General features: G+C 42.1%; 2 protein-coding genes across 3 annotated transcripts in view; one reads left to right on the top strand and one right to left on the bottom strand.

Annotated features, from left to right (window-relative positions):
* The first annotated feature begins 246 nt into the window (after window positions 1-246).
* LOC125739803 (amyloid beta A4 precursor protein-binding family B member 1-interacting protein-like) lies at window positions 247-14091 on the top strand. Its single transcript, XM_049010262.1, has 14 exons — window positions 247-354; window positions 3961-4020; window positions 4205-4262; window positions 4803-5032; window positions 5135-5212; window positions 5826-5985; window positions 6351-6472; window positions 6982-7056; window positions 7273-7416; window positions 7494-7604; window positions 9971-10069; window positions 10408-10525; window positions 12006-12091; window positions 12952-14091. Exons 2-14 carry the CDS (start codon window positions 3961-3963, stop codon window positions 13309-13311), a joined length of 1701 nt encoding a protein of 566 aa, XP_048866219.1. The 5' UTR covers window positions 247-354; the 3' UTR covers window positions 13312-14091.
* A 3616-nt stretch (window positions 14092-17707) lies between these two features.
* LOC125739807 (abl interactor 1) overlaps window positions 17708-20345 on the bottom strand; it is a 30227-nt gene continuing 27589 nt past the window's right edge. Inside the window, exons 9-10 of one of the 2 annotated variants that reach the window (XM_049010268.1) lie at window positions 19938-20120; window positions 17708-19244 (exon numbers count right to left, since the gene is read on the bottom strand). In XM_049010268.1, coding sequence (XP_048866225.1) covers window positions 19069-19244; window positions 19938-20120 — 359 coding nt within the window. In that variant the 3' untranslated portion in view covers window positions 17708-19068. Of the gene's footprint in view, window positions 19245-19937; window positions 20158-20345 lie in introns of both variants that reach the window. The other variant, XM_049010267.1, reaches the window with a different exon arrangement.

A 20345-nucleotide genomic window follows, 5' to 3' on the forward strand; every position in this document is an offset into this window, starting at 1 on the left:
GAAAACAATTTCACTTAAATGTTTATGTGAACATTTTTCCTGCTTTTCATTGATTCGACATAAATGTTACAAGGTTAGATATATTCCAAGGGAAGAGCAAAAATCCAGCTGGTTTGTGTGCATGAATATACACACATGCATACACATGCGTGTACGACACATATGACTTTATGTGCTTCAGCGGCTGACTTCTGGTTCTATGCATGTAGCCAGCAAGATGGTTTACAGCTTCCGCAAAGCACAGGAAGGTAGAAAAAAAAAGCCACACACACCAAAACCTCCAGTCCGACAGAAGCCCTCTACACACCACGCTGTTAGAGATCAAGCAGAGGAACCACAGAAATCACATTAAAGGTAGGTTTCTGGTGGTTTTAATCTGAATAATTTTCATTTACAAATGGACAGCTGCTTTGTTCACGTAGTAGATCTAAAGGTGGTTTAAATGAATCGCACGCATCTTTCAGGCTGTTGCTACGCAATAGTAACACAGGGCTGGAATTCACAATTAGGTGGAAGTCACACTAGCAAAGAAATAGCGTATCTACCTGTTGAAGGAATTTTAGATACGTCATGCCCTGTGTTTCCTGGGACTGGATCTAGGCTCAACATGACCCTCATGCAAAATAATAATTTGTGAAATAAGGTGAACTTGGTCAGAATTTGTCCCTGTCGTAGATATGAAGTATGGGAAATGGAAAGATAGATAGATGAAAGTATCAGAAAACAATCAGTGCCAAAATTAATCTCTACAAGAATCATACCTTTGTATCAGTTCACTTTTAGAACTTATGTTTCACGTTGTGAATGTTATCAATTAGCAGGGAAGTTGTTTCAAGTTACTGCAAGGATATTGCCATTATGTCATACATCCATCCATCCCTCCATTAATCCATCCCTTCATCCATCCAATAATGGAAGCTACCAAGAGCTGGGAGAGAGCAACAATGGGGACTGTTTGGGGGTCCATGTGTACTGGGTTGGGGAACACTGCTGTGGAGGATAAGCAGGTGGTGATAGATAGATAGATGAATGGACAGAAAGATGGACAGACAAACAGAGGGACACACAGACAGACAGATGGACACAGACAGACAGAGGGACAGACAGACAGAGGGACAGACAGACAGACAGGTGGAAAATGTTGATTTAATAACATCCAATAATCTGAATTATTTATGAGAATATCACAGGACAGTTTGCTGTTCCAGTTGCCACAACAAAGCTGCCACAACTATTTCTAGTATCCTACTTTTAAATTTTATTCACTTCCCTCTTTAAGATCTATGTATATATATATATATATATATACATCATTTTATGTTATCCAGTTACAATCTAATGATTTTACTCACTAGCTACTTATTCAGTTTTTGAAGAAGGGCTGAAGGACCCCAAAGACTTTTTGAGTGGGGTTTCAGGAACAACAAACATGCATTATAGACAAAATAATTTCAAAGTACTAATTCCGTGCATTTCCTCCAGGTACTCCGGTTTCCCCCCACAGTCCAAAAACATGCTGAGGCTAATTGGAGTTGCTAAATTGCCCGTAGGAGTGCATGTGTGACTGAATGGTGTGTGAGTGTGCCTTGCGATGGGCTGGCCCCCCATCCTGGGTTGTTCCCTGCCTCATGTCTATTGCTTCCGGGATAGGCTCCGGATGGATCGATGGACGGATGGATGGATGGATGGATAATTCCGTGCAAGTCTGTCTATTAATACTGTACAAATAGTGCAGCTCATTGCATTTTATTCTCTGTTGCTCATTCTGTGGTGTGAAGTGTGAAAAAATATATAAATATGGCTGTCTGTGACACTTGTGCACTTGGTTTTTCTCGATTGCTTTGGCACATTTCATGAAACATGCTTAACTTTCTCAGGACTAATAAGGGCATTTTCCAAAACAGTTCATGCATATAGAACAACAATTTAGCTGCAAAAAGCCTGTTACTAACCCAAACTAAATTAACTCGTGTCTCAAAAGCAAATAATTCCACCAATGAATTAGCCCCATCCATCCATCCATCCATTTTCCAATCCACTTATCCTTCTGGGTCGCGGGGGATCCGGACCCTATCCCGGAAGCTACGGGCACAATGAATTAATCAGCGCCACCCAAATGAGAAGTATAATCGGCATCGTTTTAAGCATGAGAGCCAAAATGCTTAGGTATATTGTCCAAATATTTTAGTATAGGTATGCAAATGGGTTTGTACAATTGTCATCATTTGGGACAATTTTCAGTTGCTTTCGTCTAATAGATCATGTAGAGCCTTTGCTATGTTGAAACTTGTATCTTTGACATGAATATGTATCAGGTCAGTGACAATGAGAAAGTGGGAAACAACTATAATTTAGAATTATGGAGGTCAGGAACATACACTGATATTTTGACAATATGCGCGTTTTGACTCTCATGGTTAAAACGATGCTGATTGTACTAGTATTTTGATACTGCCTTGATCTTGATTAATAGATGGATGGATGGATGGATGGATGGATGGATGGATGAAAGGATGGATGGATGGATGGATGGATGGACGGACTGACCCCTCAAACATATGAAAACAAATGTGTGTGAGATTGTGTGAAGGTCATGTATATATTACATTGCAGGGACCAAAATCCTGCTATTTTGACATGGGAACTATTTTTTTAACTGAACGTCATAAAAATCTGTGACTGCAACCAAAAAACTGAAAATGTCAGAAGTCTTTTATTTTCTTTGGTTACTTATGGTTAAGGTTAGGGCTGGGTAGGGGATATGGTTGTCATTGTTGGGATTAGAGTGTTTTTCCATAGAATGGACAGTTACCACGGGGATATGAATACAAACAAGTGTGGTAAAACCTGAAACTTCCTTACTTTTGGGGACACTTCTTCAGGTCCCCATTTGGATAACCTCAACTGTGTATGTGTGTCTGTGTGTTTGTGTGTGTGTGTGCGCGTGTGTAAATGCTGTTTTTTTCCCCATCATGTGCATCAAGTGACAACACATTTACATTTAGGAAATCATGAGGAGTCTATAAGCCATGTGGCAACCCTGTGACTTGGGCTGTTCTTGTCACACAGTAAAACCACTCATGGGAAGGCATGGTTCTGGGGCAGTGTTTCTCAACCCAGTCCTCAGGGAACCACAGACAAACCACATTTTTTGCTTCCTCACAGGTGTTATCAGGTAGGGAGCTGGGAGGGAGCAAAAACCTGGGCCGCCTGTGGGTTCCCGAGGTGGGTTTCCCAGGTGCTTGGGAAACACTGTTCTGGGGGGGGAAGGATGCAAGGATGCATTATGTCATTGTCCAACGTCTCTCCACATTGCATACTTTAATTTTGAAGGGCCCAAATTGCAATGTACTAAATATACCTGCATGGGTGTTTCCGAAAAGAAGGCATGCATGCACACGACACATGGAAAGAGTTTACCAACAAAAGCAGAAGTAAAGACAACTCTGTTACATACATAAATTAGCTATGCTGAAGAGCTATGGTCAAACGTACGTTATGCACATGGGCAGAGCCTGCCATCAAAGGAAGAAGCAAGGTCTGCAGGATGGCAAGACCAACTTTATATACACATACAAGATACAATAGTATTAGATGAGAGATTACAGTAGAATGTCCATCTATCCATCACCATAACCACTTAATCCCAACTGCGGTTGCGGGCCGGACTGGAGCCTCTCCCAGGAACAAAGGTGGGAACCAAGCCTGGGCACCAGCAGACCCACAATTACTGAGCCAATTTAGACTTGCCGATCAACCAGCCCTGCACGCTTTTGGACCAGGGGAGGAAACCAGAGCCCCCTGTGGAAACCCACAGGAAGACAGGCAGTGTGTGCGAACTCCACACAGAAAGGACCCAGGAACAAACCCAGGACCATCTTGCTGTGAGGCAGCAGTGCTAACCACTGTGCCACCATGGCACCCTTGAGGAACATCATTGATATGTCATTTCTCCAACAGATGGAGGACATAGACGCCATGTTTAGTGAACTGCTGGGGGAGATCGACACCCTAACACAGGTAAGTCTTCCTGCTCAAGAGGAAATATGTTCGTCCTGCTTTTACGTCCTTTTTTTTTTTGCATTGGACCCTTGATAGTCTAAAGTGCTGCTGGAAACCAGGCAAGCATTTACCACAGGCTGCATGCACGTAGCAGATTTAGCTCAGAGAAGCATCTTAATCTTTCTCTTGGTGGTTTTTGCAGAGTTTAGAGGTGGAAATTGAACCCCCAGAGCCAAACCTTGAACCTCCAGGTTTGAAAGGTAAGTAAGATAAATATTTCTGATATGGTTTAATAACAAAAAATATATAATCAAAACAGGGAATATCTTTTTTACATCATATCATGATATAAGGGAGCGGCATGGTGGTGCAGGGGTTAGCACTGTTGCCTCACACCTCTGGGACCCAGGTTCGAGTCTCCGCCTGGGTTACATGTGTGCGGAGTTTGCATGTTCTCCCCATGTTGTCGTGGGGTTTCCTCCGGGTACTCCAGTTTCCCCCCATAGTCCAAAAACATGCTGAGGCTAATTTGACTTGCTAAAATGCCCGTAGGAGTGCATGTGTGAGTGACTGGTGTGTGAGCGTGCCCTGCAATGGACTGGCCCCTCATCCTGGGTTGTTCCCTGCCTCGTGCCTATTGCTTCTGGGATATGCTCCGGATCCCCTGCAACCCAGTAGGATAAGCAGTTTGGAAAATGGATGGATTGTGATATAATGTACAATGCATTGTTATTTGCCTTTCCTGGTGTTATTGGCAGCAGATTGCTTATTCTTGCTGCGTTGCTTGCTTTCTTTCCTAGCATCCTCTACCTCAGTCTTCGTCTCCCTGAACAACCTAGCAGACAATGATCTGGATTCCCTCATGGCCGACCTGGTTGCTGACCTAGGCCTGGTGGAGGATGAATTGACAGCAGATAAAGGAACCCTCGTGCCACCACAAGAGAGACCACCCTGTCCTGCCTCGCCGTCTCTGGGCAACGTCAAGCCCTCAGAGTCTCCCCTTCCTCAGCTTTCCAAGCCATCGCTGCTGGTAACTCACCAGCAGGGGCACTGGTGTCTGTCACAGTGCATTTCATCACTGGTTTGCTTAGCATGTGTTTCAGTTCATCCATTCACTCATTTGTTTTCTCAGGAAGAGACTGAAGCAAAGGATAAGGCTGATAAAATTAAGCTCGCGCTGGAGAAGCTGAAGGAAGCCAAAATTAGAAAGGTGAGGGTTTGACGGCAAGAGGCTACGTGCAAATGACGTTTGCCTCATTGGTTGGTTACTTTTCTTTTCTCGATTTTGATTGTCGCAAGAAGGCATCGGTTGAAAAGGATCAGAATTCAATGAGATCTAATCGGATAATTTAAATCCATTTGGATTACAGTTTCTTATCTGGTAATGGGTTGTGGGCGGAGCCTGAAGGCACAAAGCAGGGTTACACCCACGATGGGATGCCAGTCCATTGTACGGCACATGTAATAACATGCACTATGGGCAGCTGACCTCATGCATTTGCATTATGTAAGGAAACCAGCGAGGAAGAGGAAACCAATGAATTATGTGGTGAGCAGGCAAACTCCACACACACACAGAGGGTTGTCTTTCAAACCCTCTATCCTTGGACGTGTGAGGCAACAGTGACCCAACTGAGTTATGGTGCCGCCAGAAATTTATAAATGTAAATTCTCAAATAAAAACCTTTCAGCTACTCTTGCCGGATTGGTCAAAGTGCTGATTGACCAGAGAGATCTGCACTTACTGTAATGTAGGGTCCAGTCTTACAGCTCTCACTCAGAATGGTACACAGGGTGGTGAACAGCAGTTCTGCTCTCTGCAGCTGGTCATTAAGGTGGTCATGAATGATGGCAGCTCCAAGGCGCTGATGGTGGACGAGAAGCAGGCGGTCCGCGACGTGCTGGACAGCCTGTTCGAGAAAACGCACTGTCAGGCCAGCGTCGACTGGACCCTGTATGAGACTAACCCTATTCTGCAGATTGGTGAGAGCCTAAGTGGGAGCTGGTAGGAGGTCATGGAGCTCCACTTTTAATTGGGGGTGGGGGGGGGTATATATACTATGTCTAATTTTTAAGTCAAAAACCTAGATCAGTGTTTCCCAATCCGGCCCTTGATGATCCAGGCAGTCCACATTTTAGGGGAGCTGGGAGGGAGCAAAAATGTGGATTGTCGGGCAGGGAGCTCAGAGGGAGCGAAAACCTGTCGTTGACTACTACAGTATGCTGCTCAGGCACCTGCACACTAATGCAATTCAGACAAGAGATTTCTCAGGTGGCGCTAGAACTTACAGTAACACCTGCATGGATATTTTCATACCTGGTAACTTAATTACATTCTCTTCAACCAGAAAGAGTTTTAGAAGATCATGAATTCCTGGTGGAGGGTCTGTCTGCGTGGACGCGAGACAGTGAGAACAAAATTCTTTTTCTTGAGAGACCGGATAAATATGCTGTCTTCAAAGATCCCCAGGTATTTACACTCAAAGATAAACAAAACAGAATTGAGAAAATGAAGATCGCTAAACAGATAACGTTTTACAGAAAACGAAACATCCGGATACTCTAGCGTCTGGAAAGTCTACATGTAAAACTTTCGTTAAATGAGGTATAACAAGCCTTCATTTATATAGGTGTTGCATTTCTTTAGCGGTTTTGCTTGTGTATTAATGTGAATAATGCAGACGTGTCTAAAGCAGAAATATGGATACGTTTATGCAAACTGAACAGATTGCAAACATAGGAAAATAAAGTATATTTTTGACAAAAAAAAAATGAATACAGATTATAAAATCATATTTCAGAGGAAAAAACCAACATTGGCATTTCCATTGATCTACATTTGGTGCAGTTGGTAAATTCCCAGAAAACTTAAACAGAAACACAATTTGTGATTTAACATGGACTTCAACATGTTTTTTGTTCAAGCCGTGGTATAGACTTTTGATCTCTTTTTCTTTTTCGTTGACTCTATCCATACAGAACTTCTATCTTTGGAAAAAGAGCAAACAGATTTTAAAAGATGCGAACCAGAAAGAAAAGGACGTCCTCCTAATGGTGAGTCATGCACACCGTCACTCACAAACCCTCATTCAATCTGGATTCGGACAATGAAGCTGTTGATTTGTATATAATTCATAGTCCCTCAGGTTACTGACTGAAGGTGCTCGATCCTCAGCTATGCCTCCACCAACATGAACATTGTCACGGCTTTTACTACAGCTGAGAATACGCATTCATGTTTCTGCTCCTGGCTCTCACCTTCAACCACAGGAAAATTTCAGTGGGCCTTCTGTCATTGTGCCCGACCTTGAAGGTATCCTCTACTTAAAAGAAGACGGCAAGAAGTCTTGGAAACGGCGCTACTTCCTTCTAAGGGCTTCTGGAATTTACTACGTGCCAAAAGGAAAGACCAAGGTCAGGACGTTTGTAATATGCATCAAAAATTCTCAGATTACCAGCAGAAGTTTAATTGGTTTCATTTCATGATGCAGACGTCGTGTGACCTGGCGAGCTTCATACAGTTTGACAACGTGAATGTCTATTACGGTATGGACTACAAAAACAAGCACAAGGCTCCCACTGACTTCTGCTTTGTCCTCAAGGTACACCATTAATATACTCTCTTTCATTGGTTGAAGCAACGGAAAATATCTATTTTTGTTTTTTAAAGGGAACATTTTAGTTTCGTGATCTTATCTGTGGTAGCCAGTAGCCTAGTAGAAATACAGGCTATAGCAGGCCTTTCAGAATAAAAGTACCTATTAATAAAATATTTTTAACCCTTGCGGCAATGATTAATCTTGTTCCTACGTAATAATAATAATGCCAATGCCAGATTATGACTCCCATTTTTTAAGGGTGGTTTTAAATTGTTTTCTACTCATCTCATGACTTTTTCACCAGAGGCGTTTTAGTGCAAACTGTGGTGAAAAACACCCCCCACCACAACATAGCATATTTGCTGCCCCCCCCCCCTCCCCCCAGACATTGTAGCTTCCAGCTGCTAAAGCACCCATTCGGTTTGTGTTGCACTGGCCAGCTTGCTGGGCCTTTCGGATATAAATGACTGCTAGGTCAGCCAAAAAAAAGCCCTGACTGCTGAACACTTCAGTGGTTTCCTTTAGAAAAAATCAAGAAGTATATTTATAGATATTTATCATAATTCATTAACATGCTACATGCAAGCTCTGTGAAACGTGGAGCGACTGGAAATGGCATCAGCTTTCAGTAAAATCCCAGGGTCTTGCAGCTTTTCTCGATTGATTTGGCACATTTCATGAAACATGCTTTAGAGCATTTCTCAAAACACTTCATGCATACAGCACGACACTATGGTTCCGCTGCAGAAGTCGCTAACTTACGCAAAACAATTAACTCATGAGTCAAAAGCAAATCATTCCACCAATGAACTGCCACCAAAATGAAAAGTACAATCAGCATCTGTTTAACCCTGAGAGCCAAAATGCTTAGATATAGTTAAAATATCAGTGTAAGTGTGGTCCTGGGCTTCACAATTCTGAATGATAATCATTTCCCTCTTTCTCATTGTCACTGACTGACACAAACTGATACTTATTTCTGACAAACACACTAGTTTCAACATTGCAAGGCTCTGCATTACAGTATGTAAAGTTCATTGACAAGAGAAAGCATTCGCATGCACATGTATCCTCTTTAGACCTCAAGACACAATACAATACAGTACAATAGCAAATATAAAAGTCACATAGTGCTATATTACACACATACAATGATTACATACATACATAGTTTTGGACGTAAAAATATTACAACTGGAAACTACATAATCTATTTAGACCAGGGGTCTCCAACTCCGGTCCTGGAGAGCTACCGTCCAGAAAGTTTTCTATCCTACCTGGCTTCTGATGAGCCACACCTGTTCCTGATACAGTATTTGCCTGAGAACAGGTGTGGCTCATCAGAAGCCGGGTAGGATAGAAAACCTACTGGACAGTAGCCCTCCAGGACCAGAGTTGGAGACCCCTGATTTAGACCAACAAGATTAAAGCATCTGAAAATTATGCCAAATAATAACAACTGTAAAAAACTATTTGCATAAAACTGCATTTGTGTGAAGCAATGAGAATTGCTGTGCAAGAGTGACATTGTGATTAGGGGGGGGGGGGTTACTTATTGTTTTGCAAATGTTTATGGTCATTTGAGGAATGCTCCAAAGCAATCGAGAAAAAGTGTAGTGAATTGCCAAACAATTATTATGATGTCCTAATGATGTCCAGTTATTCTATTTTGGCTTTCAAGAGTAAATTTAATTGCGTGTATTATAGTGTACACCAGTTTTCAGCTACACAGAAATAAGTTCCAAATCACAGTCTCTAATCAACTATCAGAAAATATCAGTATTGGTAAATAAATTTATATGATTTTATTTGAACATTGCATGAATCACATGAATAAAATAAAAACGAAACTGATTTTTAGTTTGCTTCTTGAGGATAGTTTTTGTTTTGCCAGCAACCCAGCAGTGTTTTCAAAGCCTGAGCAAAAGGGTGAGCCCCTCTTGGCATTTTAGGGATGTGAAATTCTTTCTTCTTCTTTTGTTTTGAATACTGATGTGTTATGGAATCTGGAAAATTTAAACGAGAGGCCGTGCCTTAAATATACAGTGTCTTTTACAGTTCACATGGTATTTCCCTACTTTGCTAATAAAACCTTAAGTAAAATTTTCATTGATGAAATGAATTATGAATTATGCATGAATATGCTGTCTCTGTGGTCATACTGCCATCTGGTATTACAACTGAGAAAGTGCAGTGCAAGACAGTGTGGAATATCTGTGATGAGGATCTACATTGCATGTTGCAGGAATGAGTACTGTACTGTTGGTTTTTATTTCTTGTTGATATGAAGCTTTAAAATTGCTTTCTTTTCACGAAACATCATCACGGAACATGAGGTCTTTGGTGTGACTGACTACTTCTGTCAACAGCATCCCCAGATCCAGAAAGACTCCAACTACATCAAGTACCTCTGCTGTGAGGACAAGTCCTCACTTGATTTATGGGTGACCTCCATTCGCGTTGCAAAAGTGAGTCCCCATTCAAGTGAATCATTTTCACTCATCATGAAAGTAAATATTAGACTTGCAGTATTGTGCAAAAGTCTTAGGCAATGAATGGGAACGTTTAAAGCTATTTATCTGGGTAGTAAATACATGCAAATGAACGGTAACATAATAAAAAATACCAAGAACTTCTTCCGCTCTGATATCTAGTCGGATGACCAGATGAACACCACTTGAGTTCCCAAACCTCTCCTCAAGGCACCTCAGCCATTCCATGTATTCGTTATATCTTACTACTTAATTAACTCACCTAATTAATTAGCATAAATATTTTTTTCATGCATTGTTTTTTCATCCATCAGTATGGAGTGACACTGTTCGACAACCACAAGGCTGCCCTCAGTAGAACGACATCCTCCTATAGCAGCTGGACAAACCGGGCCACCTCCAACCAATCAGCACAGCCCAGAAGCCCAAACGGTCAGTGCCGTCCACAGCTTCAGCTCTTAATATGCAACCAACCGGTATGGATAAGAACAAAAAAACAAAATCGAGCAATAATTCATTAAAAACTGAAAACATTTCAGCTTAAAATATTTTTCAGTGACATGATGAAAACAGTGGACATGATACCGTTGTTAGTGAAGAGCATATTGTTTATGCCTAACGCAAATAGGAAGGTATGGTTAGGAGTCGAGTTACCATACATGCCAGTTTCCCTAGAAAAGTCTATTTTTGGGCTCCTGTCCAGGCGGTTTTTCAAAAATCGCAGTTTGTCCGGGTATAGCTCCGTAACTTGTATGACCCAGTGTTGCAAGTTACAGCGCAGTAGCAACCAGGGGCACATTAACTTCTCTGGGGGCCTTAGACTGACATGGGTAGGGGCCCATAAGTGGGTCATTGGAGATATTTTTGGATCCCAAAGAGAATTGAGAGGGAATTAAAGAGAATGGAACTTCAGTAATATTCTAATGAAAGTATGGGATGCTAGTAGTAAAACTTACCCATCAGGGTGGGGCTGGGAGTGCTGTTGGTGAAATTTCCTTTTTAGGAGTGGGGGGTATTGTGCAGGGGGTTGAGCAAATTTAATAAGTTTAATCATTTCCTCTTTTGCTAAGGTTAGTCTTGGATTTTTTTTTGCATATATTCGTTTAATTGTGTTCTCTCCACGTCTGTTCACAAGTTGTCTACCATTCTAACCAGACAGACATGGGAGATGTAATGTCAGTCTTGGGTGTTTATACCGTTTTCTTCTTGTTCAGCTACTTTGTGCTGCTCCCCTTGGCAGTGGTCAACTCGGTAGGCTCCAGCGTTAAGAAGGCTGGTTAGCGCAAAAATCTCAGAGTGGAATAGTCCATTACAGCTGGCACGGGGGGGGGGGGGGGGGGGGGGGAATTCTGTCTATACTGAAAACTGTCACTAAAATATGCAAATAACATACACGCTGTTATCATTTAAATGATCATATTATGTTACATCCTTAAATATAATTGAAAACTCTGTCTACGTGGGGCCCCTAGTTTTCGACGGCACTTTAACACTTTATTTTTGTTTTCATGTGAACAATAAATCGTGATGTTTGCTTGAAGTTTAACAAACTTTAGCTTAGCGTTCTGTAACTTTTGTTCAAAAAGACTCATATAGATGTACAGTATATTGTGTCAATTGTGTGTAGACTGTAAAAAAAGAGTAAACTGTAAGTGCCATATGTCCAGGTTTCCCCGGACACAAATTTTCGTTTTACAGGGTGGTTAATTAATATTCATGAGAGAAGCGCTACCTGATTGGTCGGTGAATGTGAAACCTCATTTTTATTATAATTCCCAGACATGTCCCCTTTTTCATCTCACCAAATATGGTAACCCTAGATAGAAGAGCTATGAATGCTGGGAAATAATATCATATGTGACTAATACAGAATCTGATTGCTGCATGGTTCTCTTTCATCCATGTGCTACAGTTGCTGGTAAAGCTAATGGAGCAGCTCCCCAGACTGCCCCCCCGCCAAAGCCTGTCACCACACGCTTCAATGAACCCTCAAAAAAGGTATGAAGGACAAATGTGTTTATCTCAGTATAATGAAACCACGTTACTTAGGTCTGCTCTAAGGTATGGGTTTATATGTGTGAATATAAGGGAACGGATACCCTACGCCAGGGGTTGCCCGTCTTATCCGCAAAGGGCCGGTGTGTGTGCAGGTTCCTGGGATAACCTTTAGGTCAGCTGTTCACACCCAGGTGTGAGGACTCTTCAGCCAATCAGTCCTCTAATTAGTGAGCTAATTAGGGAGTTGCAGTGAAAATCCCCATACACACCGGCCCTTTGCGGATAAGACTGGCCACCCCTCCACTAGGCAAAACCCTTTGATTGAACCCTTTGATTGAAGGATCCTTTGGTTCTAAGGAACGCTGAGTGTGTTTCCGTCATCTGAGCACATACAGTCATCTGATTAAATAAATGTTGTCATAACCCCAACTCTGTTGGGAAATACACACACTTCTCTCCATTTTCCCAACACAGTAACTATTAGCAAAATTGACTGCAGGCGCAGGCCACTCATACTAAATGTGACTGGCGTCTGCTTCAGCTGCCCGAGTGTGAAACGCTGGGTTCCTAGGTGTTGGGGGGTATTTGTCATGGTTGTGAACAAAATGGGCAACCAGTACAAACACTGAGTCACCTTTATGTGCAAAAAACAAACATCCATGCATCTTCCATACAGCTTATTCAGTATAGTACAGTAACAAATATTTAAAATCATAATTTCTATAAAACATCCATCCATCCATCCATCTATTTTTCTCCTTGTGAGGTGGTGTAAAATAATTTTAAAACCTTTGAATAATAATAATTTAATAGCAACAAAAAAAAGAGATGTTTTAAAAGTGTATTGTGTATTTTTAAAGGGTGACGGCAATTGGAAGGAAGTTTTGATTTGCCCCCCCCCACCTGCCACAGAAGACATCTTGCCCTCCCCAGCACCAACCGATCCTACTCTACCTCCCCCCCCTTCTCCTCCTGCCCACTGTTTCACGGACACCTCATACAGGCAGCTATCGGACAGCATGCTGCCCCCTGCAGCTTTGGATGATCTCGACCCGCCTCCAGATTTTATCCCGCTCCCCCCTCCAGTGCATGTGCTGAACTCAGCGGCACGTGATCCCAGAGCCAGATCTGTGGCTGGCCGGGGAAAAGTACCCCCCAACCCCCCCAAAAGAACCACGCCTGTTGGAGCACTGTCTACCAGTAATGGCAATGTGATGTAAAGAGCAGTCAAAGGCCATGCAAAGGGAAACAAGCCAGCAATTCAATTAAACAACCATTATCAGCTGACTGCCATTTTAATGATCCTCTGCCAGAATATGGCAATTTATGAATCATAACTGCACAAAACATGTGCAGCAAATGATGATAAATGTCATGAAGTATGTCTATATATAAATGCACATACCTTTCCATTTTATAGCTGAATGTAATCATTTGTAATGCATTATATTTTAAATGATTATATATACAGTGTATATACAGTATAGTGATGTTTCTATTAAGAAGAGGTAAATTGACAATATAATAGGAATGATGCCATTAATATATCTTAGGATTTGCAATGAGACCATATTCAATCTCTACATTAACTTCCATCAATCCATTCATTTTCCAAACCGCTTATCCTACTGGGTCGCGGGGGGTCCGGAGCCTATCCCGGAAGCAATGGGCACGAGGCAGGGAACAACCCAGGATGGGGGGCCAGCCCATCGCAGGGCACACTCACACACCAGTCACTCTCACATGCATTCCTACGGGCAATTTAGCAAGTCCAATTAGCCTCAGCATGTTTTTGGACTGTGGGGGGAAACCGGAGTACCCGGAGGAAACTCCACGACGACATGAGGCGGCGACTCGAACCCGGGTCCCAGAGGTGTGAGGCAACAGTGCTAACCACTGAACCACCATGGCATTAACTTAATTTTCAAAATGCTACATTAAACTTGTATGTGTTACTTGAATTATGGAATAAAGAACTTATTTAGCTGTGTCTTTACAAACATTGTACAAAGTTGAAATGGAACATGAAGGAGTATTTTATGGACTGTTTTGGGGTCAGACCATGGTAAGCACTGCCAAGGATAGTCAATTGTGGCAACCAAAGAAGAAATAAATTACCACTGCAAATATGTTCAATTTACACCAGTTACCAGAAAAAAAAAGAAGTGTCTCACTCTAATAGAGGCGTAGAGGCACTTTAAATCAGTTATGAATGATTAAGTTAAAGGTGTGTCTGTATAGACAATGATATACAGTACCAGTCAAATGTCTGGACACATCTACACATAGAAAGGTTCATTTATACCATTCTCTGCATTTTAGAATAATTCTAAGGACATCAAAATTATAAAATAATATATATATATATATATATATATATATATATCCATCCATCCATCCATTTTCCAAACCGCTTATCCTATTGGGTCGCGGGGGGTCCGGAGCCTATCCCGGAAGCAATGGGCACGAGGCAGGGAACAACCCAGGATGGGGGGCCAGCCCATCGCAGGGCACACTCACACATCATTCACTCACACATGCACACCTATGGGCAATTTAGCGACTCCAATTAGCCTCAGCATGTTTTTGGATTGTGGGGGGAAACCGGAGTACCCGGAGGAAACCCCACGACGACATGGGGAGAACATGCAAACTCCACACACATGTGACCCAGGCGGAGACTCGAACCCGGGTCCCAGAGGTGTGAGGCAACAGTGCTAACCACTGCACCACCATGCCGCCCCTATATATATATATATATATATATATATATATATATATATATATATATATATATATATATATATATATATATATATATATATATAAAAATAAATAAATAAATAAATAATATATATATAGAATTATGCACTGACAAAAAAGATTAAACAAAAATAAATAATTTGTTGGGGGGCAGCTCTGTGGGTTGGGAATCAGAAGGTTGCTGGTTCAAATCCCGTGGTTGGCAGGGTGATCCTACCACTGGGCCCTTGAGCAAGGCCCTTAACCCCAATTACCCCAGGGACTGGCTGACCATACAGTCTCCTCTATGCCAGTTCCATGAGGTGGCCTCCTGGGATGTTTCTCCAGCTGTCCTGGAGGAGGTCCCACATAAATGCTGTGCTCTCATTGGCCGCTTTTATTTCACTCTCTGGTCAAACTCATCCAAAACCATTTCTACTGTATTTAGCTCAGGTGGCCAGGTCATGTGATAGTCCAAGATGGTTAGATGCCAGCGTGAAGCAGCACACCAAACCTCACTCGCAGTGCTACTAATTAGGATCCAGTGCAGGTTGTATTTATACTGGCAGCTGAAGGTCAAAGGAAGTCTCATAATGGACCCCTATGTGATGGTCCGGGCGCTGCTGTGGTGGTAGCGAGGTTCCCCCAGGTTTATGCTTGGTGTCGCAGGGGAACCAGCTGGGTTTTAAGCCCCCTTTCCTACAGAGAAATTTCAGCAGGTAGTCGTCCATTTCATTGCCTGTGTATAATTCCTCTTCACAGGACTAGGGTGTGCCACTGGGAATAGGACTATGATTTTCCAGTCCATATAGGGCAATGGGGTGCTCCGGTGATCCCATGAAACAGAACCCTGGACTGCTCACAGATTTGTATAAGCTTTTACTGGCGTTCTTTGGGGGCTGACATCGGGCAGCTGTTCAGTCACCTCATTAGCATTATTAGAGGTCCTTCCAAGTTCCTGCACCTGGATTCAGTTGCTGCAGTTATCAACATTATAACGTCATGCTGCCACCTGCCCTTTGGGCTTCATAAAGCTGAAGAACCAGATGAGTGAAGCAGGATCTGATATCTTTTCCAGCATACAACCAGATCTGCTCTGGGGCTTCTCACCGCATTCAGGAGCCCCCACAAGATAACTGAGTAGTTCTAGGTCTGGGCCTTCCTGGAACAACATTGCCCTCAGCCCCATCTACTGGCATCCATGGCTACAATAACATATCCCAGCATGAGGTCATTAATTAATTAACCTTTAACAACATCCTAAAAGCTGTAACAACCTCCAATCGACATACACAAATTTATGAGACCTCTCTGTCAACCTCCTGTCATCCCAGGAATCCCAGTAATGTTGGAGCTGGGTGGCCCTTGATTGTGGAATTTCAAGCTGAGAGCGAAAGAAGTCATGAACACTTATCTCAGGTTGGAGAAACATCATTGTAACAGCCACAGACATCTCCTTAGTGTGGAAGTGGCCAGCTGAAAGGTTAGTTAAACCCCAGATGGTGCAAGCTTCAGATAAGAAGCCTAGAGGCCTAGAAATGGCAACATCTTGGCAGGATATTCATCTGAAGTGCCAGTGTCTATGTCTGTCCTTTTACTGGTTGGATTTTCCGGTCAGTATTGAGTGGAATGATGGAAATCCTATGTAGCTGCTTATAGTTGTAGTCTTTCCAGTGGCTATGTGTGAGCTGACCGTAAACTGGCATTCAGCACACAGGCTGAAAGTGGCACATTCCAGACATCACACTAACCCTATGACAAAGATCAATGACCTACTGTCCCAGAGGACCTGAAAGTCCATCTGGTCACCAGGACAGGGCAGGAGGATGCCCAAGTGGAAGGCCAAGTTGATGTAGATCTACAAGTTGATTTAACTGTGTGTTTATGGACTATAGGAGCAACCCAATGTTCCCAGACTAAACCATTACAAAACGAGGAAGAACATGCATGCTTTGCATCCATAGAGCCAAGACCCAAAATCAGACCTGGAGGGGTGAGCACCCTTCCAATATTAATCACGACTTTTTAAAGTACTTAAGATATTTATCAGGTTGGACTGAGTTTATTTTACTGTATTTACAAAAGCTGTGCTTACTGAGAGTATATAGAAATGTACTAAGGAAGATGAAAAATGGCCGAATATGACAAGTCAAACATTGACCATAAGAACATCATACAGGAAACAGTAATGAAAACAGCAGTTGAAATGTCTGCACAGTACACTGCTAAAAGTTTGGGAAAATAGTATTGAGATTTTGAAATTTGACAAAACACCATTTAGACATCAAATCTCTTAAGTATTGTTTACACTTGCCATGACCACAGTTCCATAGCAGTATGTGAGAAGATATTTAACACAGCAACGGTTTGATAAATTTCTATATTTACAGTGCAATCCATCCCCCCCCCCCCCCCTTATCCTGGGCAAACGTGCTCATCCCAGGAAGCATAGGGCTCAGCATACATGGCGGTTAGGATTACAGTATTATCATGCGTCTCAAGCTCAGACAGAAAGCTGGGTGGAAGCAAAAATGAGGGATGTCTGGGGGTCCCCAAGGATCAGGGTGGAAAACACTGCTATAATCTGTCGATGTTCATTAAGTCTCCTGTTGCCTTGTGCCTTTTTCAACCATACTGGCTTTATTGCAGTCATAACTGTCAATCAGTGATGTCACCCTTATTAAATCTTCTTAAATTAAGAACATTGGGCCAGCGGTGTTGGGAAGGGTATCATGTAAATTTAACTCAAATGACTGAGAATAAATCCTATATAATCCAGACGTTGTTCTGGTTGCACCTTTTCATGACTGAGGCTTTGATAACCAAACACAAAGTTGTGTGGTGTATCTCCAGCCACCATTATGACAATTGACATATAGGAGAATGATTTATTATAAAAGACTGTACATACATGTACAAATTAAACATGGTGACAATATTAAGTTCCCTCACCATTACAGAACGAAATGTTACAGAATACCTTTAAACTGCGAATGTAACAAAAACAGACAAAAAGTATCAAGGCAACAATGTTAGCTGTAAAATCCTGATTTTTTTTTTTTTTTTTACATTTATGGTCAAGACACAAACTAGTTCCTTGGGATTGATTGCCTTAGGAGTCAAACAGGAGATGAGAAAGAATGTGCTAAGGGTAAAAAGAGATATTCCGAAAGGTTTAAAAACAGCTGGAAATCTGGAAGAGGTACAGAATGTTTGAACTAAAAATACACGACGACAGTGACAAAACGGCCATGATGTGCATTAAACTCATTAAACTCATTAAATCATATGCAAATGCAAAATCGGCCCCATTGTCTCGCTTATGAAACACAGTGCAAGATAGCATGATCACCTAGCATTTTGTACTAACAATTCAATATGGCCATTCTTTCAGCCAGCATGCTCAAAGACAAAACGGAGTAGTGGTTAGCCATTTAGAGGACCCTTACGTATGCCCTATATTTACATTTCAGAATGCTGAAGAACCACTGTTAGCAGAGCTACGGAACAATTCATACACCGCAAAGACCAATACAGAAGCTGTCCTTTGTTGGAGAAACATGGTGATGTCGTGTGATTTTGGATCGGTCCAAAACAAGTGTCAGAATGAACATGGAGACTACCAGACGTACGACTCTGCAATAAGCTCTATAAATATACAATTACAGCATAAAACGTCCATGGGAGCAAAAAAATAAAATAAAAATCGAGTGCTCACTGTAAATATTACGTCATCTTGGAAGCGTAATGGATTAAACGCCTAGAACGTCTTCTAAACTGCTTACACACGTCTTAAGCAAGATAAATACATTTTCATAAGCGGATTGGACATTTGAAAAACTTTAAACCAGTAGTTCTGACAAAAAAAAACAACAAGATTTGTATTTCACACTCGGAAATCTGGCCTTCTGTCGAGTGAATTGCTGTAGGTGACAAATGGCACAGTTTAAAACCTGATTCAAAAAATAAAAAAGGAATTTAAAAAAAGCAATCCTTCGACATGTTGCATAATCACATAACTGCTCAGCATAATCAACAGGCACACAGCATTATACTACCCACAACCTACTGCTCACAGTATATAGAATTTAGTCACATGACAAATTACCACGGAAGTAAGCAGGTTGTCACTGTTATTTTAATTCGGTCTTGAACACACTCATTCCCTCATCTATCCGTCAATGGTAGGTGTGATTCTTTAGTCCACCGGAATGTTCCAGCTGAACGTTGTCCCATTAATCTGCGTAATGCATGATGGACTCCACGTAGTTTCCAGGAAACAGACCCGTCACGCCATTGCAGACACCCTCGAACCAACCGTCATCATTCTTCTTGATGATATAGATGATAGCACCCTCCATAAAAGAGAGTTCGTCGTCTTTGTCCTTCGTGTAGTCATAAATTGCAACAACTGAATGCAAAACATAAAAAATGATTACTGTTAGGTAGGGCCTGTCAAAAAACCAAGTTCATATCCGCAAAAAAGGCCATCTGCCTGGTTCCAGCCGCATCTCCTGTTTAAATGACATTACTACACCTATTCAAAGCCACACACAACCACAGTCATCATAAAGAGCATGAAAGTCAAGGTGCAGTACTGTGCAAAAAATCTTAGGCAGTCAAAACAAGTGATTAAATCTATTTATCTAGGTACTAAGTAGGGGTGCAAATCACAGCTTTCCTTGCCATACGATACAATATTGATTCCTTAAGCCAACGGTTCGATTTATTTTTTTTTGATAACTCAGAAATTACCACGATACTATAGGATACGATTTGATTCAGTTCGATACTGGGGTTAGTATTCGAAATGATGAAATTTCACAAAATCTTTTACATTTCAATGAATTAAAAAAGGCAAATATAATTAGCATTTTATCATATTTTATTGGGAACTGTAAACAAAATCAAGTATCAACGTAGTCAAGTATGTCCCGTAAAACAAGCAAAATAAAGTGCAATAAGCTAAGCTGCTAAGCTGACATACGTTGACAGGCATGACAGTATAATTCCATACCTACATGAAGATCATTTAAACAACTTTCTTTGGTTGCCTAAGACTTTCACACAGTACTGCATGCCTACTTGACCTGTTGGTTCTTACCCTTTTCCAGGTAGGTCTTAGGGGCCCAGTGGGGGTCCCCGTCAGCATAAGGGTCGCTGTAGTGCACCATTGCTGTCTCCTCATCCTCATAGTCCACAGGCGGGGGAGGGGGCGGCGGCGAGTCATCGAACATCAGCGTGTCATCGGGGGGAGGAGGGGGAGGAGGGGCGGGGTTATCTGTTACTGGAACAGCGTGCAGACAGACACAGCGGTCAGAGCTCTGGAGCAGGGGTGAACCCGAGGAGACCTACAGCGAGTGTGCATGCAGACGCTCAGGGATGGCCCAGTGCCCCACAGCCTGATGGGTAACAATAACCAGCTAATAACCAGGTTTACCGGCTGCTATGCAGTCCTTCGTATCACCAAAAGTTAGCAGCAGAGAGCACCCCAGGGGTCAACCTTGGACTG

This window comes from Brienomyrus brachyistius, chromosome 4, assembly GCF_023856365.1.
Source record: "Brienomyrus brachyistius isolate T26 chromosome 4, BBRACH_0.4, whole genome shotgun sequence".
Taxonomy (NCBI): Eukaryota; Metazoa; Chordata; class Actinopteri; order Osteoglossiformes; family Mormyridae; genus Brienomyrus; species Brienomyrus brachyistius.